The sequence below is a fragment of the Lithobates pipiens genome, unplaced genomic scaffold, assembly GCF_037356315.1.
Source record: "Lithobates pipiens isolate NorthernLeopardFrog02 unplaced genomic scaffold, aLitPip1_a1.2 Scaffold_30, whole genome shotgun sequence".
In the NCBI taxonomy this organism is placed as follows: Eukaryota; Metazoa; Chordata; class Amphibia; order Anura; family Ranidae; genus Lithobates; species Lithobates pipiens.
Window position 1 is genome coordinate 44,449,718 of NW_027507791.1, and position 18,621 is coordinate 44,468,338.

An 18,621-nucleotide genomic window follows, 5' to 3' on the forward strand; every position below is an offset into this window, starting at 1 on the left:
AATTAGCGGGGAAGGAATAAATGGAGCGGCTCTTATCCCGGGACGCTATAGAAACGGCATGTGCCGAGCGAAGAGTTCACCCTGGCAAAGTGAGGTGAGCGGAGCCACTCCGCGTGACGCGTTGGATCTATCTATCTAATATATATATATATATCAAGGTGTCTTCAAATGTCCAAGATGCACTGGTTTCAAAAGAGCAACTATAATAGAGCAATGTAGAGTATATTGTATACAGCACAGTGTATAGACTGGAGGAGGAGTGTGGAGCATATAATATACAGCACAGTGCACAAAGCAGAACGGGTGTGAGATATATGTTGCTCCATACACTGTACAGAGTGGAGCAGTGTGCAGTATACGGTAAATGACAGCAAACAGACGAGTGGAGTCTATCATGTACAGCACAGTGTATAGACTGGAGGAGCGTGCAGTATATAATGTACAGCACAGTGTATAGATTGGAAAAGCGTGCAGTATAATGTACAGCACAGTGTATAGACTGGAGAAGCGTGCAGTATATAATGTACAGCACAGTGTAGAAACTGGAGGAGCGTGCAGTATATAAAGTACAGCACAGTGTATAGACCGGAGGAGCGCACAGTATATAAAGTACAGCACAGTGTATAGGCTGGAGGAGCGTGCAGTATATAATGTACAGCACAGTGTAGAAACTGGAGGAGCGCGCAGTATATAATGTACAGCACAGTGTAGAAACTGAAGGAGCGTGCAGTATATAATGTACAGCACAGTGTATAGACTGGAGGCGTGTGCAATATATAATGTACAGCACAGTGTATAGACCAGAGGAGCGTGCAGTATATAATGTACAGCACAGTGTATAGACTGGAGGAGCGTGCAGTATATAATGTACAGCACAGTGTATAGACTGGAGGAGCGCACAGTATATAATGTACAGCATGGTGTATAGACTGGAGTATATAATGTACAGCACAGTGTATCGACTGGAGGAGCGTGCAGTATATATTGTACAGCACAGTGTATAGACTGGAGGAGCGTGCAGTATTTAATGTACAGCACGGTGTAGAGACTGGAGGAGTGTGTAGTATACAATGTACAGCACAGTGTATAGACTGGAGGAGCGTGCAGTATATAACGCAAAGCTAAGTGTAGACTGGAGGAGAGTGGAGTATATAATGTACAGCACAGTGTAGAGAGTGGAGTATGCAGTATTTAATGTACAGCACAGTGTAGAGACTGGAGGAGTGTGCAGTATTTAATGTACAGCACAGTGTAGAGAGACTGGAGGCGTGTGCCGTATATAATGTATAGCACAGTGTATAGACTGAAGTGTGGAAGTACAGCACAGTGTACAGACTGGAAGAGCATGCAGTATATAATTTACAGTAGAGCGTATAGACTGGAGGAGCATGCAGTATATAATGTACAGCACAGTGTATAGACTGGAGGAGTGAGCAGTATATAATGTACAGCACAGTGTAAAATGTGAAATGGCATGGGGTGTGTAACAGTAGAGCAGTCTGATGCAGATCTCATGCAACACAGTGCACAGAGTAAAGCAGTGTAAAGTATATAATGTACAGCACAGTGTACAGAGTTGAGCAATGTGAAGTATAAAACATACAGCACAGTATGTTGGGTGGAGCATATAAAATAAAGCACAGTGTACAGGATAGAGAAGTGTGCTGTATTCTATATATCATACATCAGTGGTCAAATTACAGCAATTCAGAATATAAAATGTACAGCACAGCATACAGAGGGCGAGCAGAAGTGCTGAGCATATAACATACAGCACAGTGTAAGCACGGAGCAGTCTGAAGTAGATCATGCATCACAGTGTACAAAGTAGAGCAGTGTGGAATATATAACATACAACACACTGTACACAGTGAAGTGGTGAGGAATATATAATATACAAACATAGTGTACAGAGTGACGCGGTGTGTAGAATATAACATACAACACAGTGTACAGAGTGAAGTAGTGAGGAGTATATAAAACATACAACACAGTGTACAGAGTGAAGTGGTGTGTAGAATATAACATACAACACAGTGTACAGAGTGAAGTGGTGTGTAGAATATAACATACAACACAGTGTAAAGAGTGAAGTGGGGGTGGGGGCATATAACATACAAAACAGTGTGAAGTGGTAAGGAGTATATAAAATACTAACACAGGGTACAGAGTCAAGTGGTATGTAGAATATAATATACAACACAGTGTACAGAGTGAAGTGGCGAGGAGTATATAACATACAACACAGTGTACAGAGTGAAGTAGCGAGGACTGGAGTATATAACATACAACACAGTGAGAAGTGGTGAGGAGTATATAACATACAAAGTGTACAGAGGTGAGTAGTGTGTAGAATATAATATACAACAGAGTGAAGTAGCGAGGACTGGAGTATATAACATACAACACAGTGAGAAGTGGTGAGGAGTATATAACATACACAGTGTTCAGAAGTGAGTGGTATGTAGAATATAATATACAACACAGTGTACAGAGTGAAGTGGTGAGGAGTATATAACATACAACACAGTATGCAGAGTGAAGTGGTGAGGAGTATATAACATACAACAGAGTGTACAAAGTGAAGTGGTGAGGAGTATATAATGCAGACAACAGCTTTACTTTAACCTATAATATTATAAAGTAACTTTGAATATTAGTAGAGTACTGTGACGATTAGTAGAAGGAAGGGAACGGTGTGGAGTATATAACGTACAGCACAGTGTACAGAGTTTAGCAGTGTGAAGTATACACCATTTTTTTCTCTATGTTGGTCTGGAGCCCTTTAATGCTGGGAAGGGAATTTTCAGGGGCCCGGAGTGTGAAATCGGAGAGCAGGGAGGAGGAAGATCAGCGATCCAGGAATAGATCGCTGTGCTGTACACAAAGGAACAACAAGCCAATTACACATCATCTTTCTTTCTTTTTTTTTTTTTTTTCTGGTCGTTAAAAAGGGAAAAAAAAAAAAAGGATTCGAAAATGGAGGCACTTAAGTTACAAATGGGAATTGCTGGCAGCGCAGAGCGATGACCTTGGGACCGCCCCGTCCAACCGGAAACCAGATCAATAAAACGCATTAATTCCCCGCCGAGCGCCATCACCATAAAACATAATCTCCTCGGGGGCTTTTAAAAGGGGCAATAAGGCGCATTTTCTATTAGCGGCGAGCGATTGTAAAAGCTAATCTCACATTCGATGATCAGCGGCCGCCTCTAGGAGCTTTCTAGAAGGCAGGAAGCGCAGTCGGCATCGTTGCTTAACGATCATCTGCTTTTCTGGTCATTCCTTACCTATAGGAGTAACTGATATCTATCGTTGATCGATATGCCACACACACACACACACACACACACACACACACACACACACACACACACAGGAAGTGTGTTAAGATATAATTGATGATTATAAAGTGATCGATCGTGTCTCTGTCCCCACCACGTATTCTCATAATCCGATACACCCAAATAGGATTGTAGCTCCAACGCTGATCGATGCAAAACGATCAAATTTCATCCTGGCCGACTGATTGATTCTGATCAAAATAAAAGCCGAAGGCTCCGTTCACACTTCTTCGGCTTCACATTCGTGTGCTTTCCAGTGCGACCTTCCAGTGCGACTTTCCAGTGCGACTTTGGCTTTGACTAATGTAATTATTTGTGCTCTGCACAGTCGCACACGAGTCGCATGTATATCATGTGGGGGTGCGACTTTTGGGGGTTTGCATTGAAGTCTGTGGCCCTCAAGTCACACGAAAGTCAGACCAAAGTAACACAGGATCTACTTTACAGCCGCTGCTTGACTGCTTCTGCTTGCAAGTGTTGTTTTTGGGGGTGTTTTATTTTCTCCCCTCCTTTATTTGATACATTTGCTAGCAGTTTTTAAAAGACCTTTTTTCTGACACTTTTTAAATAGCATTTTTTTTTCCCCTCTTTCTTCCTACCAAATTAGGGGAGGGGTTAATTGTTCACAGGTGTATAAAGGTAGTTATACAAACTCCCCCTTGAGCTTGCTCCCTGATTGTGGCTTGCATGTGGATTTTCTGAACACAAGTGGATTTTTTTGAACTAAAGTGGAGAGTTAATAACCAGGAGTTAAGACAGGAGTCTCTAACCTCTATTCTACCTCCATCCTCCCTTCCATTTTAAAGATCCCACTGCAAGGGGCAACCAGACAGCTTTCCAGAAATGTCAGGCTGACAGCAAGCCAGATTCACCGGAACCAGAGTGTTTAAAGGGGACAACCGCAGCCAGGTAAGCTCGCACCTCCACTCCCCCCCCCCCCCCCCCCCCCCAGTGATTGTTCCAGGGACTCCGTCCGACCGCCTACGGGGGTCAGGAAGGAATTTTTGCCCACTGGTGCATTTGGCTGCTACTGTCAGGGGGTTTTTCGCCTTCCTCTGGAACAACCATAGGTTAGCATACCCCTACCTCCGGCCTCCTTTCCATTTTTACGCTATCCTAGGACGACTATTCCAGATCACAGCCAGACTTCTTTTCTAAGCGGAGACCTTCACCTTAAGTAAAGGCAACTGGAACAGCCAGCAACGGAATACAACAACTCCTTCCGCATCCATATAGGCATCCCCTGATCAACTTGCGCGCTAATAGCCTCAAGCACGGCGGCAAGTCTGATACCTAGCCCCACCTCAGGATCAATACCCTGATCAGGATCATCATCTTAGGCCCATAGTACCATCAACAGCATCCACAAACCATGTGCTACTTCAAATACTCAGCTGAAGTTCTGCACAGACTAAGGAACATCAACACCACATTGCCATCTTCCATACAAAAAATACTTCAAAGAGAACAACTATTAAAAACCGGACGACAAGCAGCTCCCAACCACAGGAAGACATCTACTCGACCACTACAATTAGATTGCGCCTTGATTAACGCCAGGTCTGCAGTCAAACATAGACTGGAAGTACACGACTTCATCATCGAGAACAATGTAGACTGCCTCTTCATCACCGAAAGCTGGTTAACCTCTGACTGCAACACCATCCTCACCGAATTGGTGCCGGAAAACTACAGGATCCTAACCGAACACCGGATAGGGAAAAAAGGAGGAGGCCTAGCAGTGATCTTTAAAGGTCACCTGGATCTCACTAAACCATCATCTCAGAACCCAGTGTCTTTTATGGAAACCCTGACGCTACATTTTCAACCAACACCCCATGACACCACTCATATTCTACTGTGCTACAGACCACCGGGACCAAAGTCCAATCTTCTTTCACCCCTCACGGAATCCTTTGCAATGCACACCCTAAAATTCAAAAATTTCCTGGCACTCGGAGATTTCAACCTTTGGGCAAACGAGCCTAAAGACCCCATCGCAACTGCCTGCATCAATCAACTAGAAGAACTGGGTCTACAGCAACTGATAAAGACTCCCACGCATGGGTCAGGACACACCCTGGACCTCATTTTCAAACAGAACATCGACGTCAACATACTCGACAACATAACTCTGCCATGGACGGATCACCACGCCATCAAATTCAAAATCACTACCAACATGACCAACGCAAAACGGAAACCTGTAACAACGCACTGGACCAGATCGCATAAAAAACTGTACTCCGAAGCCTTCAAAACCACTCTGTCCAAAAAAATATCTACAATAACCTTAAACCACTCTACGGAGGAAACACTCAACTCCCTGAACAAGGCATTACTGCAATCAGCAGACTCGGTAGCACCAAAATGCAGGGCTCTCAACAGGAAGAAAAATGCTGGATGGTTTAATAGCTCCCTCTCCGTACTAAAGCAAGAACGCAGAAGAGCGGAAAGAACATGGAGAAGAAATCCCACCGAGGAAAACCTATTTAACTACAAAGGTCTGACAGAGAATTATCGGAAAGCAATCTTCAAAGCCAAAAAGGACCACTTCTCATATACAATCTCAACGGCCGCAAACCAACCACAGGAACTGTTTAAACTGGTTAATCAATCAATGAATCCGGTGTGCCTAGAACCCCCAGAAAGCAAATCCCAGGATTACTGTGACAAACTGTCGGATTTTTTCATCGATAAAGTCAAAACCATCAGGGAAACAATTTGTCAGAAGAAAACATCCAACCTCAGCCAGCAAATACATAAAGAGGATGTCCGCACCAACATACCGCAACCGCCAAAATTTTCACTATCCCCCAATTACCGTAGACGCCGCAAAAAACATCATTAATAAACTGCGTGACAGTACCTCACCTATTGACATCATCCCCACAAAACTGCTGAAAGAATGCTCTGACATCGTGGCTCCAACCATAACCCACCTCATAAACCGATCATTCCACGAAGGGATTGTTCCCAGCATCCTCAAACAAGGCATCGTCAAACCTCTACTCAAGAAACCAAACCTGGACCCTCAGGATCCAAACAACCGTAGGCCGATTACAAGCCTCAACACCATTTCTAAGATCATGGAGAAAGCTGTAGTACATCAGCTACAACTTCACCTGGATACTCACAAACTCCTGGACCCGCTGCAATCAGGCTTCCGCCCGGGTCATGGAACAGAAACGGCTCTCCTCAAGATTTGGGATGACGCCCTCGAAGCAGCAGATGACGGAGAGCCGTGTCTCCTCGTACTGCTAGACCTAAGTGCAGCGTTTGATACAGTAGATCACAATACTCTACTCGTCCGCCTCACAGAAGTAGCTGGAGTCCAAGACATAGATCTCCAATGGTTCGCGTCCTTCCTAGGAAATCGGTCACAGACAGTGAAACTAGGAAAATTCCTCTCCGAAACTCGGGCAGTCACCTGCGGAGTCCCTCAAGGCTCTCCGTTGTCACCCGTTCTCTTCAACATTTACATTCGCCCACTCCTTCAAATCATCAGATGCTCAGATCTCTGCTTCCACTCTTACGCTGACGACACGCAACTTTATTTCCGGATCAATGGAAAAAAAGATCACCAACAACAACTTGAAAACTGCCTCAAATCAATAGAGGACTGGATGACCACCAACTCCCTCCAGCTGAACCAATCAAAAACAGAGCTTCTTATCTTACACCCAAATCATAAGCCCGCAACCAAAACCTCCTGGTCTCCACCAACCATCTTTGGGCAGACTATCTCCCCAAAGACCAAAGCGAAGAGTCTCGGGGTTATTTTAGACGCACAAATGTCAATGGATGCGCAAATAGGATCTGTAGTCAGTCGATCTCACCATCTGCTGCGAATGCTTCGCAGACTCATCCCTTTTATCCCAAAGAATGACAAAGCAGTGGTAGTTGGAACAATCATTAATTCACGACTGGACTACGCAAACTCGCTTTACATAGGATTACCACAATATCAACTTGCGCGATTACAACTGATCCAAACACAGCGGCAAGGCTGATAACAGGAAAAAAACCCTGGGAATCCATTTCTCCTTCACTGAGGAGCTTACATTGGCTAACCGTAAAAAATCGGATCACGTTCAAGACCCTTTGCCTCACCCACAAATGTGTGCATAGAGAAGCTCCGCAATACCTAATGGAGAAAATAAATCATTACACACCAAACCGCAGTCTTCCATCAGCCAACAAAAACCTCCTCCTCGTGCCCAAAGCCCGGTATAAATCCAAGGGTGATCGGAGATTCGCTGTCCAAGGGCCTCGGCTATGGAATGCTCTACCAATCAACATCCGCCTGGAAGAAAATCACCTGGCTTTTAGGAAAAAACTCAAGACCTTCCTCTTTTAGCAGATGATCAAAGCTCGCCACAGCGCCTAGAGGCGATTCAGTTCGCATTGTGCGCTATATAAGTATTTCATTCATTCATTCATTCATTAGGTCGCACAGATAGGAACAGTACTCATTGGGAAACATTGGGTGTGACTTTCATGCGACTTTTGAGGGTTCACAGGAACTACTTTACAGTCACTGCGATTTTCGGTTGCACAACTAGGATCAGTACTCAATGGGAAACCTGGGTAACGGTACCCATTGGGAAACATGGGGTGCGACTTTTATGCAACCTTTGAGGGTTTACATTGAAGTCTATGGCCCTCAAGTCGCATGAAAGTCAGACAAAAGTAATGCAGGAACTACTTTACAGTCACTGCGATTTTTCGGTTGCACAACTAGGATTAGTACTCAATGGGAAACCTGGGTAACGGTACCCATTGGGAAACATGGGGTGCGACTTTTATGCAACCTTTGAGGGTTTACATTGAAGTCTATGGCCCTCAAGTCGCATGAAAGTCAGACAAAAGTAATGCAGGAACTACTTTACAGTCACTGCGATTTTTCGGTTGCACAACTAGGATTAGTACTCAATGGGAAACCTGGGTAACGGTACCCATTGGGAAACATGGGGTGCGACTTTTATGCAACCTTTGAGGGTTTACATTGAAGTCTATGGCCCTCAAGTCGCATGAAAGTCAGATCAAAAGTAATGCAGGAACTACTTTACAGTCGCAGCGACTTTAGGTCACACAGATAGGAACGGTACCCGTTGGGAAACATTGGGTGAGACCTTTGAAAGTTTGCCTTAAAGTCTATGGCCCTCAAGTCGCATGAAAGTCGGACCACAGTAATGCAAGAACTACATTACAGTCGCTGCGACTTTGGTTAATAATAATAATAATAATAATAATAATAATAAATGAATAAATGTAAAATAAACACACAAAAAATAAATCATAAATAAAAAATAAATCAATAAATAAATAACCCTTACCTCTTAAATAAAAAATAATAAATAACTAAGCACCCTAACACAAAATAAAATAATAATAATTATTATTATTATTATTATTATTAATAATATTTTTTTTTGTTCGATTCTGGGTGTTTATTGTTATTTTATTATTATTAATAATACAAATATTAATGTATTTAAAAAATGTTAAGGTTAATTATTATTTAATGTATTATTACATATTATTCATTTATTTTACTTATTTATGATGATTTTTAGCCATTTGTGTATTTATTTTACATTTATTCATTTGTTATTATTCGTATAATAATAATAAATAAAATAAAAATAAATAACCCTAGCCTAATACGATTACTATTTTATTTTTTACTTCCTTTCATTTGAGCAGAAAATCGCACACAGAAACTGGCGAGTTTCCATTCATTTCTATGGGAATACAAACGCGCCAAAAACGACCAAATCTGTCCCATTCGAGCGAAAAAAAAAAAAAAAAGCTCCATAACTTGGCCCTCGCGCCCAGTTTGCAGTCGGCATGGCGGAACACCATTCCACCACCTCCGACTCTCACCCTCCACTGCCATTTGTAACCCGAAGCCTTCTGTGTATACAAGGGACCGCTTTGCTCCGAATTTACTCACAGCGGGGACAGATCTCCAGAGATAGAGAGCGAATGATCTCCCTGCAAGGATCTCCACCTACACAGGGAGGTACTAGAGCCAGGTAGTAGAGGGAGATGCGAGGAAGCTTTGGGAGGTGGGTGTTGGGATTGTACGCAGCATACACCAGAACCCTGCGCTCCGGGCGCCGCGCACACCCCGGAACCCTGCGCCGCGCGCACACCGGAACCCTGCGCTCCGGGCGCCCCGCGCACACCGGAACCCTGCGCTCCGGGCGCCGCGCACACCGGAACCCTGCGCTCCGGGCGCAGCGCACACCGGAACCCTGCGCTCCGGGCGCAGCGCACTCCGGAACCCTGCGCTCCGGGCGCAGCGCACTCCGGAACCCTGCGCTCCGGACGCAGCTCACACCGGAACCCTGCGCTCCGGACGCAGCTCACACCGGAAACCCTGCGCTACGGACGCAGCGCACACCGGAACCCTGCGCTCCGGACGCAGCGCACACCACAAACCCCTTTCTCCGGAAGTAGCGCAGACCCGAACCCTGCGCTTTGGACGTATGGCGCACACAAGAACCCTGCGCTTTGGACGTATGGCGCACACAAGAACCCTGCGCTTTGGACGTATGGCGCACACAAGAACCCTGCGCTTTGGACGTATGGCGCACACAAGAACCCCGCGCTTTGGACGTATGGCGCACACAAGAACCCCGCGCTTTGGACGTATGGCGCACACAAGAACCCCGCGCTTTGGACGTATGGCGCACACAAGAACCCTGCGCTTTGGACGTATGGCGCACACAAGAACCCTGTGCTTTGGACGTATGGCGCACACAAGAACCCTGCACTCCAGATGTTGTGCACAGAAAAACCCTGCTCTCCGGACGTAGCGCACTCCTGAACCCTGCGCTCCGTACGTAGTGCACCCTCAGATACAACTGGCCCCTTGAGGGCAACCATACTGCTGACACGCCCCGCAATTACATTTAGGTTTGACACCACCCGCTTTAACAGGAAGTGCCTAAACAAGGACCTTGATGGCGGGATCAACAGAGACTATTTTATTAAGGATTGAAAATGACAGTTGGAAAAAAAAAAAAAAAAAAAAGAAGCTATTACGAGATTGGATTTGATCCAAGAAGACCCCAAACCAATAAGCCCAAAAAGTATATATTTTTTTTATTATACCTGGTATTACGGTAAAGCATTTTCAGCAATAGCCACTGTAAGGATCTCAACAAACAAACCCCTTTTTGTAACTGCAAAACTCGATCGCCTGTCTAATTATAGCGAACACACAACCCCGCATTTACCAGTCAACAAACTCTTTGTCCCGACCAACAACACTGATTTTAGCAGCTAGGAGCACGGGCGCCTGTTCTGCTGCCAATTATTTAGAGCGTGTTGTAGGATAAACACGTCTACTCTTCCGCTTCCCTGTGTCTATGGTCGATCTTAACAGGCCACGCCCCTTATTGCGACATCAAACTTTTATGATAAACTCTTATGGTCCATTGGCGTGTTATGTATTTTAATCTACAAAAAGTTGGCCATCGATGGTGCTACCTGAGCCCTTATGCCTTCCAGCACTTGGGTCGTCTGGCCTGAAATCCTGGCCAGGACGCGTGTTTGGGTTTACTTGGACTTCTCCAAAAGACATGCTGGTGGGTCAATTGGCTCCTGCCCAAAACTGGCCCCTAGTATGTGCGTTCAAATTGGTTATGCACATGTTAAACACATTCTACAACGCCGTTTCGCAACTGGGGAGGGTTGGAAAGACCTGGGGACCTACCTTCCAAAAAAAAATTCACCAAGAACTCTATGGTTTTAAGTACATCAGATGTGGTGCTCAACGAGCTGGCCCATGGGGTTGCAAAATATGATGCAGCTTTGCATAGAAGCCAATCAGCTTCTAGGCTTTTTATCAAAGCTTAATTGAACAAGCTGAAGTTAGCAGCTGATTTGGCTACTAATGCACAACTGCACCAGATTTTGCAGTCTTCCGTTTTAGTAAATCAACCCCTTGGAGTCACCAAAAGTCAGATATGGCTAAATTGATACATATGTTAAAACAAGCAAAACCATGTTGCTTTACCTATACATAGAAAGCAACATGTACGGGGGTGTTAGAACCGTTCCTAGTTTGGCCACTAGGTGGCCACCGTCCACACATTATAAATTGTGGGTTGGCTTGCCTTGGAGAGGGAGTCAGTCTAGTGGTCTCAGCCAGGGAGGAACCAGGAAGAAGTGTCCGGTCGAGGTACAGTGCAGGTTTTGCTGAACTGGTTACTTTTATGCTGACCCACACTAATGAAGAAATTGGGCAAGAGGCCTGTTAGTGGTAACCAGGAATGCCACGCTTTACCAAATGTTTTCTTGTACTTGTCTACAAACAGGTTCATCTTAACCATCTACCTATCCACCAGCAGCTTATACTACCCTTCCCTTCCCCACTATTCCATTCCACCACCAGGATCAGTTCAATCATGTGGTCTTGTATCACCACTTTGAGCTTATTTTATCAATTTGTTCCTACCAAAAAGTGGATTTATTCTACAAAAGCCACCAAAATTTATCTCAAGACCTCCTACTCATCAACTTCGTCTTAACATATCACCCAAACCGTCTTCTCTACTCCTCTCAAGATCTCCTACTTACCAATCTCGTCTTACCATATCATCCAAACCATCCTCTGAGGATCCCTCTGCCAACCTACGGTGAGGAGCAGCTCTCTACAGACTGAGGAACCCTCAATCAACCAACGAGGAGCAATTCTATAGACTGAGGTCCCCTCCATCAACCACCAACAAGGAGCAATTTTATGGAGTGAGGACCCTTCTGCTCTTTACTGTGGGTTGGCAGTTCTACAGACTAAGGGCCCCTCCACCAACCAATGGTGAGGGGAAATTCTACAGACTGAAAACCCCTTCACCACCCAGCAGTCTGCTCCTCACAAGGCCTCCTGCTTACCAACCTCGTTCCTACATACTAACCAAACTGTCTTCTCTGCTCCTTCCACGACCTTCCACTCTCACCAACCTCATCTTAATCTGCACTTATAAACCAAATAAAATAAAATGCACTCAAAAGTTATAGTTAAGAAATTAAAAGGAATCAAATAAGAGAAGTTCATTGTAATGGGCTGCCAACAAGCTGACCTGCACCCTAATGTATGGTGGGGTGCTACTCTGTAATGCCGATGCGTGGGAATGGCATTCAAAATGAAAGGCACAGCAATGCACCACACTACATGGGTTGACGCTTTACCACACATTACTGCAATGAAACAATCCGAATGGGCCACAAGTGCTATCACATGTTAGTGCAATGGCGTGACAGATTGGCGCCCCAGCCACAGCTGCAACCCCTGTTCCAACTCCACTGAGGACCTCTCCAAACAACAGTGAGGAGCAATTCTACGAACTGAGGACCACTCCACCAGCCAACCATGAGGAGTAATTCTACAGACTGAGGATCCCTCCACCAATCATGAGGAGTAATTCTATAGACTGAGAACCCCTCTGCAACCTACAGTGAAGGTCTGTTCTACAGACTGAGGACTCCTCCACCAACTAACAGTGAGGAGCAATTCTATGCAATAAGGACCCCTCTGCCAACCTACAGTGAAGGGAAATTCTACAGACTAAAGGACTCCTCTGCCAACCAACAGTGAGGAGCAATTCTGCAGACTGAGGACCCTCTCACGAACTAACAGTGAGGAGCAATTCTACGCACCAAGGACCCCTCCGTCAACCAACATTGAGGAGCAATATTATGGATTGAGAACCCCTCTGCCAACCTACAGTGAAGAGCAGTTCTACAGACTGAGAACCCCTCCATCAGCCAACAGTGAGGAGCAATTCTAAGAACTGAGGACCCCTCCACCAACCAACAATCAACAGCAATTCTATATACTGAGAACCCCTCTGCCATCCAACAGTGAGGAGCAATTCGGCAGTCTAAGGACCCCTCTGCCAACCAACAGCGAGGAGCAATTCTGCAGACTAAGGACCCCTCTGCCAACCAACAGTGAGGAGCAATTCCGCAGACTGAGGGCCCCCTCACGAACTAACAGCGAGGAGAAATTCTACGCACCAAGGACCCCTCCGTCAACCAACATTGAGGAGCAATATTATGGATTGAGAACCCCTCTGCCAACCTACAGTGAAGAGCAGTTCTACAGACTGAGAACCCCTCCATCAGCCAACAGTGAGGAGCAATTCTAAGAACTGAGGACCCCTCCACCAACCAACAATCAACAGCAATTCTATATACTGAGAACCCCTCTGCCATCCAACAGTGAGGAGCAATTCGGCAGTCTAAGGACCCCTCTGCCAACCAACAGCGAGGAGCAATTCTGCAGACTAAGGACCCCTCTGCCAACCAACAGTGAGGAGCAATTCCGCAGACTGAGGGCCCCCTCACGAACTAACAGCGAGGAGAAATTCTACGCACCAAGGACCCCTCCGTCAACCAACATTGAGGAGCAATATTATGGATTGAGAACCCCTCTGCCAACCTACAGTGAAGAGCAGTTCTATAGACTGAGAACCCCTCCATCAGCCAACAGTGAGAAGCAATTCTAAGAACTGAGGACCCCTCAAGCAACCAACAATCAACAGCAATTCTATATTCTGAGAACCCCTCTGCCATCCAACAGTGAGGAGCAATTCTGCAGACTAAGGACCCCTCTGCCATCCAACAGTGAGGAGCAATTCTGCAGCGCGAGGACCCCCTCACGAACTAACAGTGAGGAGAAATTCTACGCATGGAGGCCCCCTCCATTAACCAACAATGAGGAGCAATATTATGGACTAAGGATCCCTCTGCCAACCTACAGTGAAGAGCAGTTCTACAGAATGAGGACCCCTCCATCAGCCAATAGTGAGGAGCAATTCTAAGAACTGAGGACCCCTCCACCAACTAACAGTGAGAAGCAGTTCTAAGAACTGAGGACCGCTCCAGCAACCAACAATGAACAGCAATTCTATAGACTGAGAACCCCTCTGCCATCCAACAGTGAGGAGCAATTCTGCAGCGTGAGGACCCCCTCACGAACTAACAGTGAGGAGAAATTCTACGCATGGAGGACCCCTCCGTTAGTCCATAATATTGCTCCTCATTGTTGGTTAACGGAGGGGTCCTCCATGCGTAGAATTTCTCCTCACTGTTAGTTCGTGAGGGGGTCCTCACGCTGCAGAATTACTCTTTACTGTTGGATGGCAGAGGGGTTCTTGGTATATAGAATTGCTGTTGATTGTTGGTTGCTGGAGCGGTCCTCAGTTCTTAGAACTGCTTCTCACTGTTGGTTGGTGGAGGAGTCCTCAGTTCTTAGAATTGCTTCTCACTGTTGGTTGGTGGAGGGGTCCTCAGTTCTTAGAATTGCTCCTCACTGTTGGTTGGTGGAGGGGTCCTCAGTTCTTAGAATTGCTTCTCACTGTTGGTTGGTGGAGGGGTCCTCAGTTCTTAGAATTGCTCCTCACTATTGGCTGATGGAGGGGGTCCTCATTCTGTAGAACTGCTCTTCACTGTAGGTTGGCAGAGGGATCCTTAGTCCATAATATTGCTCCTCATTGTTGGTTAAGGATCCCTCTGCCAACCTACAGTGAAGAGCAGTTCTACAGAATGAGGACCCCTCCATCAGCCAATAGTGAGGAGCAATTCTATGGACTGAGGACCCCTCCACCGACTGACATTAAAAAGCAATACTATGGCGGTTCCCCCCCCCTCTCTCAGAATGGAAGTCTCTATCCATGCCATCCCCCAGACACCAACAATATTTCATAACAGGCCGACATGGCATGTGTCAAGAATTTCCTGAAAAACATCCCTCTCCAACGGCCCGTGGAGCTCAGCCTAGCAGACATGCCTGTCATGTGACAGTGAAGAACTTGTATGACTCCATTCACAGGCCTGCGGTAAAATGAGGCACAAGGAAAGGCCTGTCAGGGTGTCAAAATAGAGACTCTGTTGCTACCACGAAAAGCAAGTCACGTGATGGGGGAACAGACCGAGGGCCCCCAAGAGCTGATAACACGACTGCTAGAGATAAACACGCGGTGTGTGACAACGACCGTGATGGAGGACGCTGGTTGGCTGTCATGATCATCCGCTGGTTCATACATACAGAATATGAAGAGATACCGAGAATTACACCGGCATACAGGAGAAGAGAAGTAGTACTGTGCAGAGTCCATACATACAGAATAAGAACAGATACCGAGAATTACACCCAACATACAGGACAAGAGAAGTGGTACTGTGCAGAGTCCATACATACAGAATAAGAACAGATACAGAGAATTACACCCGGTATACAGGACAAGAGAAGTAGCACTGTGCAGAGTCCATACATACAGAATAAGAACAGATACCGAGAATTACACCCGGTATACAGGACAAGAGAAGTAGCACTGTGCAGAGTCCATACATACAGAATAAGAACAGATACCGAGAATTACACCCGGTATACAGGACAAGAGAAGTAGTACTGTGCAGAGTCCATACATACAGAATAAGAACAGATACCGAGAATTACACCCGGTATACAGGACAAGAGAAGTAGTACTGTGCAGAGTCCATACATACAGAATAAGAACAGATACCGAGAATTACACCCGGTATACAGGACAAGAGAAGTAGCACTGTGCAGAGTCCATACATACAGAATAAGAACAGATACCGAGAATTACACCCGGTATACAGGACAAGAGAAGTAGTACTGTGCAGAGTCCATACATACAGAATAAGGACAGATACCAAGAATTACACCCGGCATACAGGACAAGAGAAGTAGCACTGTGCAGAGTCCATACATACAGAATAAGAACAGATACCGAGAATTACACCCGGTATACAGGACAAGAGAAGTAGTACTGTGTAGAGTCCATACACACAGGATAAGAACAGATACCGAGAATTACACCCGGCATACAGGACAAGAGAAGTAGTACTGTGCAGAGTCCATATATACAGAATAAGAACAGAGAATGACGTGAGCAGTGTACATAGGAGGATATGTCCCCGGCCTGTCACTGTACATTCTATGGAATGTGGACAGATGTCTCTGCCCTTCCCTCTCCCTTCTGGATTGTCAGGTTCTCAGAAGACACTTTGAACTCTCACTCGGAAAGCGACAAACACAACAACGCAGAGAGAGGACGCTCGCTGAAAAAGCCACAAAACGAACAATTATTATAAATTTAATGACCCTCAAAGGCTGAGGATCACCTGCTGGTAGACGTAGTGGGAACACTAACAGTAGCGTTGTATGTACATGACATGACCTTTCATTACAGAGAGGAGTTCTAGTATCACACAAGACTCCCTCCATGTAAGGGTTAACTATGGCGAGATTGGAAAAAAAAAATTGTGGTTAGAAAATCTACCGAAAAAATGTGCGATTGGTGAACAATTTGGCGTAAACGTCCCAAAGTCCTTCCAATTGGCAGAAGCGACCTTAGGCAGGCTTACCTTAAATACAAATATGGATGATGGGTCCCCAATAACATTGGATCATTGGGAAGACTGGGATGATGGTATGGCGGCACCGGTGACCGCCAAGGCTGGAAGATATCAGTGGCACTGCCGAATAGTTGAGGTGGCCCCACTGTGATCGACCCAGATATTCACTTCTCCATGTGGTCATCTTATGAACAGTACTGCGGACCCCTCATTTATACATATAGGAGAGCGGGGTATAGAAGTTGCAGCAGGTGGCCAAATCTTTGAGCCAACATCCCCATAAAGCCAGAGTGGATTGCTAGCTCTTCAGGCAAGCATTTGCCACACTGTAGCTTCAAGACCTAGATGTTTTCCTCCTCCACGTGGGCATCTTAGGAATGCGGCCACCACATACCCCTTTCTTACTAAAATATAAGAACGGGGTGTAGAGGTTGCATCAGGTGGCCAAATCTTTGAGTCAGCACCCCCCCCCCCCCCCATGATGCCCGAGTAGATTGCTAGCTCTTCAGGCAAGCATTAGTCGCGCTGTGGCTTTAGGACCTGGATATTTCCTCCTCCACGGGGGTCATCTTACGAATGCGGCCACCATGTACCCCCTTTCTTACTCAAATATAAGAACGGGATGTAGAGCTTGCATCAGGTGGCCAAATCTTTGAGTCAGCACCCCACCATGATGCCCCGAGTGGATTGCTAGCTCTTCAGGCAAGCATTTGTCGCACTGTGGCTTTAGCACCTGGATATTTCCTCCTCCACGGGGGTCATCTTACAAATGTGGTCACCAAATATAAGAATGGGATGCAGAGGTTGCATCAGGTGGCCAAATCTTTGAGCCAACACCCCCCCCCCCCCCCCCCCCCCCATAGTGCCAGAGTGGATCGCCAGCTCTTCAGGCAAGCATTAGGTCGCACTGTGGCTTTCGAGACCTTGATATTTTTCTCCTCCACGTGGTCATCTTAGGAATGCGGCCACCACATACCCCTTTCTTACTAAAATATAAGAACGGGATGTAGTGGTTGCTTCAGGTGGCCAAATCTTTGAGTCAGCACCCCCCCCCCCCCCCCCATGATGCCCGAGTAGATTGCTAGCTCTTCAGGCAAGCATTTGTCGCACTGTGGCTTTAGGACCTGGATATTTCCTCCTCCACGGGGGTCATCTTACGAATGCGGCCACCATGCACCTATATAGGAACGGGGCGCAGAGGTTGCATCAGGTGGCCAAATATTTCAGTCAGCACCCCCCACCCCCCCCCCATAATGCCACAGTGGATTGCTAGCTCTTCAGGCAAGCATTTGTCACACTGGATATTTTTAGGACCTGGATATTTCCTCCTTACGAATGCAGTCACCATGCACCCCTTTCTTACACAAATATAAGAACGGGGCGCAAAAGTTGCAAATCTTTGAGTCAGCACACCCCCCCCCCCCCCCTCCCCCTAATGCTCAAGTGGACTGCTAGCTCTTCAGGCAAGCATGCGCTGCACTGTGGCTTTAAGGCATGAATATTTCCTCCTCCATGGGGGTCATCCTATGAAGGCGGTCACTGCACAGTACTGTGCACTCCTCTCTTTACACACAGGGCATCAGGTGGCTGAATCTTTATGTCAGCACCCCATGATGCCAGAGTTGGATCGCTAGCTCTTCAGGCAAGCATGCAATGCAGACCTGTGCCCATGTGGTCAATTAAAGGGTGTTTGCTTACCTGTAAGGCGGCCTTGCAACCCAGCAAGAAATGCTCCATGCTACCCAGTGTGCACACAGCTCTGTCTGCTCCAGACTCTTCCCCTTTCTGTACTCTGAGCACAAGGCTGGAGCCTGAATCACTCACAGCCCCGCCGCACTGCATTCTGGGGGATAGAGTGCTGGGCTGTCACATGTGA

At 46.2% G+C, this 18,621-nt stretch overlaps 1 protein-coding gene across 1 annotated transcript in view; it reads right to left on the bottom strand.

Annotated features, from left to right (window-relative positions):
• The window catches only part of PRUNE1 (prune exopolyphosphatase 1), a 53,547-nt gene extending 34,947 nt beyond the window's left edge, over positions 1-18,600 (bottom strand). Inside the window, 1 exon segment of the mRNA XM_077464115.1 lies at positions 18,444-18,600. Coding sequence (XP_077320241.1) covers positions 18,444-18,587 — 144 coding nt within the window. The 5' untranslated portion in view covers positions 18,588-18,600.
• Between the last annotated feature and the right edge of the window lie 21 nt (positions 18,601-18,621).